This window comes from Coffea eugenioides, chromosome 6, assembly GCF_003713205.1.
Source record: "Coffea eugenioides isolate CCC68of chromosome 6, Ceug_1.0, whole genome shotgun sequence".
Lineage (NCBI taxonomy): Eukaryota > Viridiplantae > Streptophyta > Magnoliopsida > Gentianales > Rubiaceae > Coffea > Coffea eugenioides.
In genome coordinates this window covers 42,615,507-42,629,769 of record NC_040040.1, presented here as the reverse complement: position 1 = coordinate 42,629,769, position 14,263 = coordinate 42,615,507, and the positions used below count along the sequence as shown (strand labels likewise).

The 14,263-nt window shown below is 33.8% G+C and overlaps 1 protein-coding gene and 1 pseudogene across 2 annotated transcripts; one reads left to right on the top strand and one right to left on the bottom strand.

Annotated features, from left to right (window-relative positions):
• Positions 1–3,716: 3,716 nt before the first annotated feature.
• On the top strand, positions 3,717–13,857 carry LOC113775272. 2 transcript variants are annotated; one of them, XM_027320079.1, is made up of 7 exons: positions 3,717–4,003; positions 4,717–4,784; positions 4,901–4,996; positions 10,137–10,200; positions 11,395–11,457; positions 12,585–12,717; positions 13,363–13,857. In XM_027320079.1, the coding sequence occupies exons 6-7, from the start codon at positions 12,636–12,638 to the stop codon at positions 13,467–13,469; spliced, it is 189 nt and encodes a 62-aa protein (XP_027175880.1). In that variant the 5' UTR covers positions 3,717–4,003; positions 4,717–4,784; positions 4,901–4,996; positions 10,137–10,200; positions 11,395–11,457; positions 12,585–12,635; the 3' UTR covers positions 13,470–13,857. The 2 variants fall into 2 exon arrangements, with proteins under 2 accessions (XP_027175880.1, XP_027175878.1); XM_027320077.1 differs by lacking the exon at positions 4,901–4,996.
• On the bottom strand, positions 6,942–12,173 carry LOC113774190 (annotated as a pseudogene).
• Positions 13,858–14,263: the final 406 nt, after the last annotated feature.

The following is a 14,263-nucleotide window of genomic DNA, read 5'->3' as shown; positions in this document are numbered from 1 at the left end:
AGAATGCTGTGTTCCAGGTGATGAGAGAAAAGGAGAGGGAGATAGACTTCTTTGATGTAGTTAAAAGCGATAAGAATACATCTTTTGATGCAGTTAAAGATAAAAGCGATAAGAATACAATAGAGATGATGTAGTTGAAGTGATTTAGTTGTGGTGGCAGCTATAAAATTGGAGTTCAGTCCAATTGGAAGTAATCATGCGTGCATATGCTTTATTGATATTTCTTGGTTTGTAGATATATTATCTGATGGAAGAAGTTTAGTTGTAGTTGATTAGTGAGAATATTTGTTGTGTAAGGAATTTAGTTGTGTTTGAAGGGGTTTTTCATATGTTGAATCTATAGTCTGTACTCTAGTAGTTATCAGTTTTCACATATTCCTAGGACTTTCACATGTTTTGACTATTTTTTCTCTTCTTTTTGTGTGGTTCAGAGGGATAGGTTGTATAATTTTTGATATATTTTATCTTTTAGGTGTTAGGATTGTGTAGAACGTTTTATATGATGTGTGTAAGCATATGTATGAGGATAAGAATAAGGGAATATAGAGAGCGAGACATAGAGTGATATCTACATTTGACTGTTGTTTTGTGCAAAGTTTTTTCAGATGACACGTGCAAATTCTACGTTTCCAATTGTTCAGCCATATTATCCAGAGATAGACGAGGAGATAATTGACTTAGCAGCTGTGCGTGGAGTAGCTTATCCCATGGAACATGGATGCCGTAATCGACCTGCTGAACCTGGTGCTTGAACTCAAGTTTCAAATGTTTTGTTCAAAAATGAATTATGTAACTTGTTCAAGGAGTTTTATAGGCATGATGACTGGAGTTCAGTTCTGGAAGCTGCTTTGAGAACTGGAAGAAATTATCCGATTCTTCAACTGGTTGCTAGAAAAATGAGGTTTGAAGTATTGGAAGAGAAGTATTTTTTTCTTAGTCCACCGTCTACTGATAGTTTTGGTAATCAGAGTGATTGAAAGGTAGCGTATATTTCAAGAAAGCATTAAAATAGATTGGTTATTGCTGAAATTGTTTTGTTGATTATAATTACTTATAGTTGACAATTTTGATTGTTTAGGTTATCGTCGTCAGTTTGAGAGGGAGTTTTGAGATGCTGTTTGCTGGAAATCTTTCAAACTGAAGAATAGCAGGAGCTTATGTTGTTTTGTGATAAATTGGACTTTTGTGTATCTTATTTATAAGTATTGTATTGTGAATTCTGGATATCTTTGTAGTGTTTTTATGAGTTTTCTAATGAATGTGTGTTGCGATAAAAGTTATATGTGAGAATGAGATTTATGATGATTAGAAATAGCTAGAGGCAGGGAAAAATTGTTTTGCAGAAGTAAGAAAATAAAATAACGATAATAAAATGAGCTAGATAAACATGGAAGTTTTTGAGAAGTACAAAAGCAAAAGAACTTGAACTGGATTTCTAAACTACTAATTTTCGGCTCTTACTTCTTCATGTTGGTTCTGAACATTCTGTTTAGCTTGCTGTGCAAGTTCCTAGAGCATTTGTAATGGTTGATATGTTTGTAAAGCAGCTTCAAACGTTGGTGTCCATGCAGGTGTGTTGTAAAATGTTCCAAATAAGTTTAGTATTTCATTTTTCAGGCGGAAAAGTTCAAGTGTTTGTTTATTTTGTTTAGAAATAAGATGCTTGACAAATTCAAGGACACTTGGATTTGTTTGGATGTTGCTAAGTTCTATATCTGCAAGTAGTTGCTGGGAAATTGTATTGTTTGGGCTAGAGGCTGAATGGTGAGGGTCTGGATTGTTCATGGTTTGGGATAAGAAAGTGTTTATAGAATAGCAATTGTTGTTGCCTTGTGTTGTTTGATATGGTGGGAATAATGTTATGTATGTATTTATAGATCGAAATTTGTATGTGCAAGAGCTTTGTTTGAAAGTAGTTTGCTGTGAAAATTGATTAGATGTGATTCACGGGTGCATAGTATTGGTTTGTCTTTTTTTTTTGTATGTCTTTTAGTTCAAAAGTTGGAGTTGAAATATACAGAAGCATTACATGTGAGGCTACTGCAGTCTACTGTAGTAGATCAGTATGATTATGTACTATGATCTTCCAGAGTGGTGAATATCTTGTAAAATGCTTGTTGCAGTCAAGTTTTTGAAGTAAGCAGTGCATAAGAGTTTTGAAGCTTTTGAAGCTTTGAATACTGTTGATACAAGACAAATAGGAGCGGAGAGGTTTAGCAAGTATATAAAATGATATTAGCGTTAGGAACTATTGTGAAGATGTAATTTTGAATCACTAAGTTGTAATTAGTTATGCTTTTATTTCTTTTGTTTAATAGTAGCAGATTGAAAGTGGACAGATAAGTGAGTGGCATTTTATTTATCTGTTCATGGTTCAGTGAAAAGGTAGATTGTAAATTCAGAACGTATGGAGTTGAAATAGTCACAAGCAATTATGCAGGAATGAGTGAAGGAAGAAAGTTGGAAGAGAAAATGAAGCAAAGATATTTAATACATAATGTATAAGCAGAATAAGCACGGTACAATGATTGTAGATGAGCAATTGCTTTGACTGCGAAACTAATTTAAGATTTAACCAATCAGCTGCGAATTGAGCACAGGCTTTTCTGTCTTGGGTTTTGGGTCTTGGGTCCTCAGTCCACAAATAATTTGTGCATGGGAAATTTTCCAAATTGGTCCCTAATATTTTCACAAAAAACTTTTTTAGTGCCTAACATTTAAAATCAGCCTAAATAGTCCATAACATATAAATTATGAGCTAGTTCGGTCCTAATGCTCATAGTTGCTCATTTCTCCGACTAGAAATAGCACATCTCTCTCACGTAGGTATAATTTCAAGGACAAAATCAGCAAACATTCGTTAATCCATGGTTTTACAGGCAAAACAAATGTTCTCAGAGGCGAAGGCAATGACTCTACCAAACCTTTTGGGTTCATATTACTTTTCTCCCTTTTTCTCCACACCATTTTGCAAACCAGTCGGAAACCATCAACAAATTTCACCTTCTCAGCCTAAACAGCTTTTGCACTTTCCTCATTCTTATACAAAAGATAAGCAAACCCTCTTGATTTCCCTATTCCCATATCAAACCCACAAGGCCCTTCTTCAATTTCACCATACTTCTTAAAATAACTCAACAAAGTCTCAAAACTCATCTTAGTTGGTTGGTACATTCTCCACCAATTTTATTGCTGACAAATTCATCAATTTTATTGCTGGGGTCTTCTAGGGTAAGCAAGAAAGATTCAACATTCTTGAAAGTAACAAAACCATAGCCCTTACTATTTCCAGTGGATCATCAGTCTTTGGGTTAGTGGTGATGGTGGAATGCATCTGATGGAGTAGGTGCAGGAAAAATGACCCAAGATTGACTCTAGAAGGAGTGGGTGGAGTTATGGAAAAGTAGCCATTGGAGAGCTTGAAATTTGAAGAGAATATTTTCTTTTTTTCAGAGTCTAAAATCATAGATTAAAGAATGTTTTTCGATTTGGCTCTTGAAACTATACCCACGTGAGAGAGGTGTGTTATTTTTAGTCGGAGAAATGAGCAAATACGAATATTAGGATCAAACTAGCTCATAATTTATATGTTAGGAACTATTCTGACTGATTTTAAATGTTAGACACTAAAAAAGTTTTTTGTGAAAATATTAGGGATCAATTTGACAAATTTCCTTTGCTTATCTAATTCCTTGGTTTCACTGCGCTTCACTTCAGAGTTCAGAGCTTCTTTGCTCTGCATATATCCATTTGTCTTTTATCTTTCTTTTTTGTACAAATTAAATTCTGTAGAAATTCGGTCATATGTACGAGAGAGTGAGCGGGGAACAGAGGAATAGAGTGACAATGGTGAGGATATTATCCATGGCGTCGTCGATTAGACCTTCGCTATCCTGATTTAGGTCTGCGGCTGCTGCAGGGCCTCCTTCTCGCTTCGCTGTACCCTTCGCTTCGTGTTTCCAGAATTCTTGTCGCCCTCTCAGCTTATTGCATCTTGGCAGTGGTAATATTTTCACTCTGATTTAATTTCATTAATTTTTTCTGTTCAAATTCTGTGTTTTTTGTGCGGCGGGTAGCCGAGGGGTGGGAAATTCATCCCTTTCATTTCTTGGTCGATACTTTGGCCGAGGGGTCAATTTTGTTATCTTATCGATGATTTCTAAGGAATAGGGTTTGAAAATAGGGAAAATTGAAATCTGATTGGAAATAGATGAATAACAACAGCTGCCAATTATGGCTGGATTATTATTATTATTTTTTTGATGAAGTAAAAGGATTACAATACACCATCCACAGACAACATGGGGTAATAATTAACAACAGTGGGTTACAACTCTCAACTGGGAAGCTTGAATCAAAGATAATAGCTTTTTTTTTTTGGGGTGAGTGGAGCTGAAGAGCAAAGGTAATAGTTAATTACAGGAAAGATACATTACTTGCAAACTAATGGTGAGCTTTATAACGTTTGTGTCATGATAAAAACGTTTAAAATAAAAATTAGGCACTACCGTGGATCTGCCAATCACATAATAATCTGTGAGTAATGCCTGTAATAATTGAAAAACTTTCAACGTATGATAGATCTATTGTGACTGAATGTCAAATGAAAATGGTGTGTTTTTCAATCTTGATTACAGAAGTAGATAAAAAATGATGGAATACATTCTTCTAGTTGGAGATGCTAACTCTACTTTGTCTTTTTGTTTCTCATGATAGCTGAAGTGCTAGAGCATAAGCTAAGGAAGTGTATGAGCAGATTCTAGTACCAAGATTGGCTAAAAATAGTAAGACCAACAACTGCAGTTACTTTGTTATGTTTTGTCTTTCAAAGCAATTTATGCATCTTGTTCATAGCACTTTCAAAGAATAATTTTTTCCAATTACCTGAATGCATTAACAGGGGAATCACTCAGGCCATTGTTATAAAAGCTTCTTCATGAATAAAATCAATTACATCTGATGTTAAAGGCTTCAGCAATAACATGTGTATTTTAAGGTTAGCAACTCAATTAGATGAATTATTGAATCTGTGCATTATCATTGATTCTTGTAGAAGGCTAGAAAAAGTTAAGAGCAAAGACATAATATGAAAACTTGTTTGGAGAAGTAAAGGTTTGGTGTCAAATTCTTATAGTCCAGAACATAAACCATAAGCAAGTGCCAAGCCTGAACGTAAGAGAAACTAGCTAAGTGCCAAACTGCTGTTTGCCTAACATCGTTGCTTAATTCTGATGCAGCAAAATGTAGCAGGTGTCAAATGGTCTTGTTGTTTGCAGTTTTACTGTAAGCCAATGCCAATGCATATATTTATCCATAACGTGCTTCTAATTCTAGAAATAGATTATAGAATTCATTAAGTTTTTAACTCTAGAAATAGATTTTAGCTTTTAATTTATTAAGCTTTTACCCGACATTGTTTATATCATCAAAAATATCTTCATTAGGAGTTCCTAATGCTGCTAAACCAAGACTAAGGTAGGAACTATGGTGTATAACCTGTAGGAGATGATTTTTAAAAAAAGGTAGAAAAGTGGAAACATAAAAATAAGTACTTCTTTAGATAATGCAATAAGACAAATACCAATGTTTATGTTTCTGAATATGGGCTGCCACCACTTCTAGCCTCACTCTGTGACAAGGAGCCATTAGTGATTTTCGTTGTTGTAGATGGCCGCTGTCAATAACTTGTAGTGCTGTTGCGCTAAACTTAGTCCAATTTGTAGCTCTGGTGAGCTAGTTGTGACAGTTTAAACAAATACAAAATGTTAGATAGAGATAACTACTATTATCATTATGCAGCATATAAAACAATGAGGAAAGTAGGTGCACAGTAACGTGTTGACAGTTGTGACGGCATGGATAATGCTATTAGCATGTTTTAATTGGCCCATTTCAGGCCTATTTCACAATTGGCCCAAACTCACTATTAAACAGAATATACACATTATTACATACAAAACATACACTTTTAATGTAACCTTTAATGGATCAGATTCTAACTGGATCGAGCCAAATGACACCCAGGCTCCACTCACGTTTAAATCGAGTCTTATATTCAACCCAAACTCTTTCCAATCTAATCATGTGTACTGATTCAATTATACTTTTCTCAAGTTGAATAGGCCAAAGTCATGCCAGTTAGACCTATTGATAGTCCTAATCATACATATTATGGTAGGTATTATATTATATATTTTAGTGCATATTATAGTATAATTTGTACTTAAAATTATATGTACGGATGGATGTGGTGTGTCGACTTGCATGACTTCTAGATCTATTAAAAAAAAGTGTATGTTTGTGCAAGATTGTCGAATGCAAAAAAAACTTTATATGCTAAGAAACATCGACTGACACAAAATGCATCACTAAACAACTTAATATTTTTCAATGACTACAAGATGTTTTGAGTCCTCTCCATCATAGAATCAGTATTCTCAGTAACGCACCATATTGTCATAGTTGTTTATCATACAATGAAATATATGAGCATCAAAAACTTGATATCTGTTCCTATGATTGTGCTAAATTATTTTACAAATGACTTTAACTTTTAAACAAAGCACCATATTTTACAAATGTTTTGAAAACTAACTTGACTCTCAATTCCTCTTCCTCCTTGTAAGTTTTGGAATTTCCCCTTGAATAAAAAAATTTTCCCCTTGTAAATGTGGAATGTAAAGCAGTTAATGTGGGATTTGGAAAAACAGCCTCTGATTTAATTCTGAAAATTGAACTTTGTTCATGTGAAAAAGTTACCGAGCATACAAAATTTGAAATTGAGAATGCTTGCTATTTGCTATTTGTCTTTGATGTTTTTTTCATTGTAATCAAATTTGATTTACTAAATGTCATTGAGTGATCGTCTAATGATTCACGCAGGCATTACTCAGATCTTATTTTGAACTAACTAACGATGTTTTTAAACTATTATGCACATCTTATCTTGTGCTAACTAAAATATTATTTCTCATCTTAACAGATTGCTTTATTGTGTTGAGAATTATGAAATGCAATCTAATATGCAAAAAGCTAACAATTAGTCAAATGTTTCAAAGAAATCTAGTAAACTGAGAAAGCATCTTGGGAAGAAAAGAAAAGAAAATAGGAAAAATGTCTTACTTATTATAACTATATAAGAATTGCAATGTCAACTGTATGGAAGTCTCTCGAGACAGCATCCCTTTTATTTTTGATAACTTCGTAGCATAAATAGTTTCCTTCAGAATTTTGATTACCCTCTGTTATCTGAATATCTTTCTTGGGACTGGAAAGTTAGTCCCTCATTTTCAAAAGATAAGCTTGGTGTTCATTCTCTACAAGGTCAAATGCTATATTTGAAATCCCAATAAACCATCATTCTTGCTTTTTGTTCTTAAGAGTTTCTCAAATACAGCAGCAATGTCCTCTGGTCTATCCAAAAACATGAGAAGCTGACATATGCTTAAATAATCAGGTGACATATGCATTAAAGTAGTTGAGGTTAGAATTTCTGAAATTTTGACATCTGATACACTTGGACCAACATTTTTTAGAATTAGGAATAAGGTTTAGAAGAATGAATTAGATAGATATAATCACATCACGCTGATATTTTCTAGCGTTGACAAGATTGTGACAGACATGATTACAATAGTATAGGGTTACTTGAATGTTGTCACTTCGTATAAGGGCTTGCTGAAGCTTATCCAATCTCTGGTATTTTATATCTATTCTCACAGCTTATTGATATCTTTTGTTAATTATATACCTAGAGGGAGTTTTAAAAATGAGATAATGAGAGAAAGTTCAAATTTATAGTATAATCTAGTGTTTCAGAAGTTTACATACTTATCAAGCATCCTTTGAACAATGGCCTTTGATCTTGGATCTATCTTTGGTGCTTTATTTGACTCAGCAGCCTTAGTCTTGAGATCAGGACGTTTGTCTATAGCTTTAGCTAAGATAAAAGGATATAGTAGAAAATAAAGTAAGACGTGTATGGCATGGTTAAAAAGAAATGCATAGTTAACTTATGTAATACCAGTGCCACTTTATACTTCAAAATCAGTATTTATCTAGCCATGATTTATTTTCTTATAGATGCAATAGATAGAAATACCGAACAAATTTAGAAGGCAAAATTCAACAATAAAAAGGTTTGTTATGAATAATGAACACATACGAAAGCAAAAAAAACTTATGCTTCCTATTCTTGAAATGCATTTTACATAACCTGGTAAAATGAATGCTAAAATATTAATCAAGGAGATGAGTTGTCTGTAGAAGTAGGCTTTAAAAGAAAAACTTCCAACAAAAAGGCATCTTTGAATCTTTGAGGCTAGTAATATAGCTAGTTGGCTGTGAGTCTCATCAAAGTTCTCATCTTCATATACACTCTTGTTGCAAAACGATATACAGTTAGTAATTAATTTTCTGAACATACAATTATAAGAATGAGCAATGTTAATATATATAATGAATTTTCTGAACAGCCAATGTTCCACTAACATTCGGCTAAGCCTTGCAATAAGCAACAACCAGTTCTAATAGCTCCAAGAAAAAGAACAGCCAAAAGGCTTGGAGGACAAAAATGGCCCTGAAGAGAGCAAACGAATTGTAATGAACACTAACCCTCCAAACGTCTTAGCTCCAAGAAAAAGAACAACCAAAAGGCTTTAAGGACAAAAATGCCCCTGAAGAGAGCAGATGAATTGTAATGAACAGTAAACCTCCAAACGTCTTCTTATATATTAGGGCAAATCGTCCAAAACGTCCCTCACATTTTGTAAAATAACTTTTTTCGTCCCTCACTTTTAAAAGTGTAATTTTATGTCCTTTACATATTCACATCGACCAAATTTAGTCCCTAACTAGGTTTTCGATCATTTTTTTGCCGGAATCCATCATGTGCAAGGCACGTGATCATTTTTGAAGGGTAAATTTGTTAAATTATATTTTACATAACCTGATCTATAGTCCTCCACATTTTATAAAATAAATTTTTTCGTCCCTCACATTTTATAAAGTGATTTTTTTCATCCCTCACATTTCACAAAATGAATTTCTCCATCCCTCACATTTCAAAAAATGAATTTTTCATTTCTCACTAATTATGTGTGTGAATACATTTTTTTTAAACACATGTATATGTCTATTTGATTTTGCTTAATAATAATAGCATAAACACATGTATGTAATTGGGCCCAACTTGTGGGCTATCTTCTCTTTCTGTATGATTATGACTAATATTTACCAATAGAATCTTAATTTGCATATTCTTATTGTATTTTGACCGAAAATAACTTTATTGGCCAACTTGACAATGAATGCAAGATTTTTTACTAGCTAATACCAGATGAAATCAAATGATCACGTATAATATATGGTATTCGTATTGTTAAGTGAAATCAAATAGACCCGTACATATATTTATGCTATTCGTATTATTAAGCAAAATCAAATAGACATATACATGTATTTAAATAAAATGTATTCACACACATATTTTTATTTTTTTTTAGGGTTTCCCTCACACACATAATTAGTGAGGGATGAAAATATTCATTTTTTGAAATGTGAGGGATGGAGAAATTCATTTTGTGAAATGTGAGGGATGAAAAAATCATTTTATAAAATATGATGGACGAAAAAAATTTATTTTATAAAATGTGGAGGACTATAGATTAGATTATGTAAAATATAATTTGACAAATTTACCCTTCAAAAATGATCACATGCCTTGCACGTGATGGATTCCGGCCAAAAAATGATCGGAAACCTAGTTAGGGACTAAATTTGACCGATGTGAATATGTAAGGGACATAAAATTACACTTTTAAAAGTGAGGGACGAAAAAAGTCATTTTACAACATGTGAGGGACGTTTTGGACGATTTTCCCTATATATTATAAAGATATGTATATATTTGTGATGTAAATTTTTTCCCGGTGTAGAAGAAATTACAGTATTAGGGGTCTCCTCCAGCCTCTTTTGGCAGATAGCTTTCTAATTTAGTGCCGGGTGGCCTATGTTTGCTTATTTGTTTTAATCTTTCCCATGTATGGAATGTTTTAGAAAAAATATTATGAAATTAGGTTCTCTTGTACCACTAAGTTGCCTTTGCATTAAACTTACTCTTTGATTTTGCTTTTCAGGACCAACTGGTTATTCAATATTGAAAGATTGCATAGGGTTCATATAGAGTGATCAATTTTTGAGGTAACCCTTTTTTGATCCGTCTCCACTGTTTAATTATCTACTTTTTTGTGTTTTTCATGTTTTGATTTTCCCCAACTCTTCTATTCCTGACACACCTACTCTTAATGAATAAGTTACTTGCGATGGCTTTTTTTTCACATGTTTCCAAAAATTGACTGTCTTATGGGCCTAGGTGGTTAGATGAAAAGTCTGAGCTTTTGGTGGTTGAGCAAGGCAAATGTTCCATGACCTTAGATCACTATTATGTTTTACAGTGAACGTTATAGGTTTGTATATTGTGTTCTCGAGTCAATTATGAAATCATGACCCCAGTTTCAATGGTAATTTTGTCGATAGCCCTTGGTTATTTGGGTTTTTTACAAACATTGTGTGGATTGATGGTGTGTTCTCTGCGCTGAGATTGTGATATGTTATTTTTGAAAGACTGAGGCTATCCTTTATGGTTGGTTTGTGTTTTCCTGTGAATTGAGTGGATTACGTAGGTTTTTTCATTAGTACTTATTGTTGGCTGCATGTATGTGTTGTACATTGTACAAAAGTTTTCGTGAGCCTTGATTGTTTGCCTGCTTTTTTGGCCTATGCTATTAAATGAAAATTATGTGCTAATGGTAGACAGACATTATTACAATGTATTGGGGATGATGACAGCCTAATTTTTCGTTTGATGAATGTTTAATCTGTAGGCATTTAAGTGATTGTTTGTGCAACATGTCATATGCTTTCACCGTTGCACCACTCTAATGATCTATCCCCAATTCTTTCCCTTTCCCTCCCATTTATCTTTTTCCTTTGGAAAGGAGCGGTCTGCCATTTGAAACCCCTCCATAAACAACAACCACTATGAATATCCCTTGAGAAGTTTTACATTTACCAAAAAAAAAAAAAAAAAAGCAAAAGCAAAAGAAAGAGGAGATGTTCCATGAACTATTGCCTCTGTTTCTTTTTCTTTGATTCATTCTTCAATTGTTAAATGTCAACTGTTGCGATGTATTCATTTATCTAGGTTTCTATTTTGATGGATTTTGAGGTTTTGTAGGCAGATTAGAGTTTTATTGATTCTTAGTATGCTGAAGGATGCTTCTTCTGAAGTTCTTGTGTTGTGATATTATAATTCTATACCCTTTTTTTTGCTGTGGTTTACTTGACATATCTGATTTGCTCACTCCAATACTTAAATTTCTATACTATATTCAGGTTATAAAGACAGCTGGAGCATCTAGATATCTCAAGCCTTTTCAATTTCAACATTTTATTAAGGTATCCTCAATTTGTTGCTTTATTACTTCTTTTTTAAGGGATTCAAAATAACTCTTGGTCTCATTACGATCTGCAGAGTTCTGTTTTTTGTGAAACTGGTTTTTTTTTTTCATTTGTTGGTGCATAGGATAGACTGCAGATGAGCCGGAGAACTCAGAATTACTCAACGTCTTACTCATTTTTTAAAACTTTATTTTGGTTCTTTCTTGAAGTAAGTTTCAATTTTGATTACTATAGATGAAAAATGGGATATGATAGCTTTCAAGAATATTTAATTTACTTTATTTTAACTGCCATGGCAGCAGCTTTATTACAAGGGTTGTAGATGTTGGTAGATCAATTATAGATTCAATTGAGGAATGCTAAACTAATTTGTTTATTGTGGACTTTTATTTAAGGAAAATGGTTTCTTTTTGGCTTCTGTGATCTTTATTGAGAGCATTCATATGCAGCAGTTTGGCTGAAAATGCTGAATAATTGCCTTGTTTTTTTCTTGACAGGCCTCTTGATTTGCTTAAGTTTTTGGTTTTCATTCTTTCTGTGTCTGTGTTCAGCAAATCTGGTGTTTGCCGCATGTGGTCTTTTTTGCTTGGTGTTTATATTGTATGTGCTATATTTAGCACCTTGCTGATTCTGCTGATGTTATTCATCTCCTTGTGCGAATTTCCTTTTGCAGTTCCAAGTTTACATGATGTTGCAAGGTGGCAGTTTCTCATAATTTCTTTTGTATACGTAGCAAATTTCAAGGGTGGAATGTATACGTGATTCTACCAACCTAAGATGGAGAAGATGGAAAATATACATGTTTTTAGTCAACATAGTTCATAATAAACTAGTACATGCAATAGTCAATAGTTACTATTTGTATATAACCTGGCAAAGATATCTGTCTTTAATTGTTACACTTCTGGGTTAAGTGTTGCTAAAGATAACTCTTGAGGTCTTTGAACCTATTATTTCTCTCTGATTTTGATTGTGTTTAGTTTCATCAATGTTGCTGTTACTGATAACTTGCAATTTCAAATAACACCTCTTTGGGTTGTAGATTTTGAATGTTAAAGTTTTTGAGTGCTAACAAGTTAATTCATGCATAATTTTACCATTTCCCTTGTATTCTGTTTTTTCAGTGGTCACTTCTGCTGGTTAATTTCAAAAACACAGAGTTTCGGCAGGGAGACATGGGATTCGGAAATAGAGGGGTTGTTGGTGATAAATGGTCTTCAAGGATTCTTTGGGTCTGTGCAATTGGAAGTGCAATCGGTATGCTGGTCCTGTTATCCTATTGTGTTTGCTTGAGAAGTTCTGAACAAAGATCTACTGCATCTAACAATTTACTTAAGGTGGTATAGTAGATGATATACTATATGTATGATCCCTAAGATTTGATATAAATGTGATAACCAGTTGTTATAGGTTAGATGGCTTACAGTTGTACGTGTTTTAGAAATGCACTGATGTATCATCTTTCAAGATCATATGTGTAGTCTTTGGAGATGAATATGAGCTGTAAGTAAGCTGATCTCAGGACTAGAGGTTGCAGAAGAGTAAAACAAAATAGTACCATATGCATTACTGCTTATTAAATGTTATAGTTTCACAGATAATTGTTAAGCCAAAAAATGAGTTTAAGTCTTGAAGTTGGCAGTACAAGGTGTTAGTGTATGCATGATAGAAGTATACCAGAACTTCTTTTAAATTTGTAGTTGATGGGTTAAGCCTGGTTTTGAAGGTCAGACTTGAATTAAATTGGTATGAGCATGAGGGAGTACTTGGACAATAAAGAATATACCACATGCTATGTGCGGAACCTCAAAAAAAATTTGCTTATTGCGAATTATCAATTGTGTTTTTGCTTCCATCCTTTTGAACTGGTCATCCGTGTTTCTTGATTATTCAATTGTATAGGCCTCTATATGGTAGCCGTAGAAAGGCAAGCACAGAACAGGGCGAAAATGATGGCTGAAGCTTTGGGCGGTGCAGGGTCAGGTGCAGACAAGGGTCAAGAAATCTAATTGTAGTTTTTCAAATTCTCCGTGATTTTATTGTAAGCTTAAGAGCACTTCAGGATGTTTCCATTGGTTAGTTTTAATAAATGATTTACTTGTTCTTTTGGAGTAATATAGTGGGTTTAGACTTTAGATGTTTGGTTGCTTTGGCATGCTTGAATCATGCGCATAACATAACTGTGACTGGGTCGTAGAGGTTGGTGCTTTATGGTCAATTTCAACCAATTTCTGTAAGCTTTACAAAACGTGTTAAACATTTAGTATACAACAAAATTATTCAGTGTTTAGGGGACTGCAGAGAGTATCTTTCTAAATGTGTATTGGCCTGTCCTTAATTGTCTTATGTTAGAATAGAGCTAACATTGAAAGAAATATTCAAGCTCTTGTTCTGAAAGATGAGCTCTGTTCTGTTGCTGCCCTAGTTCGGATTCATTACTTTGTTTTCTGTCTTCAAATTGTAGTGACATAGGGTCATTCTTATTTTAGTGTTTAGGAAGAAGGCTTGTTTGTAAAATTATCTGATGCGGTTGATGTACAGAAGTCTCAGACCACAAAGTGTCATTGCTTTTGTCCTGGATAGCGTTCTCTAAGGCATGCTTCACTTACTTGTGTAAGCCAGTATGTTCTCTCCCACAACGACTAACTAGCTGGATGGTACTTGTAGTTTTTCATGCAAACACCCGTGAGTAAACAAATTAATGTCTTGTGAGACACAAGAATTTGGTTCCTTGTAAGAGGGTTCCCTCTTTAGATTCTTAGTGTCACACTCCTGATGCTGTTGCAATGGAAATAATTTCATT

What these genes read in the sequence shown, in the direction of transcription:
- LOC113775272 (XM_027320077.1), top strand. Translation starts at nt 12,636, where the DNA reads ATGGGATTCGGAAATAGAGGGGTTGTTGGTGATAAATGGTCTTCAAGG. An exon ending in TGCAATTGGAAGTGCAATCG is followed by an intron (nt 12,718 to 13,362) that starts GTATGCTGGTCC and finishes TCAATTGTATAG; the next exon opens with GCCTCTATATGGTAGCCGTA.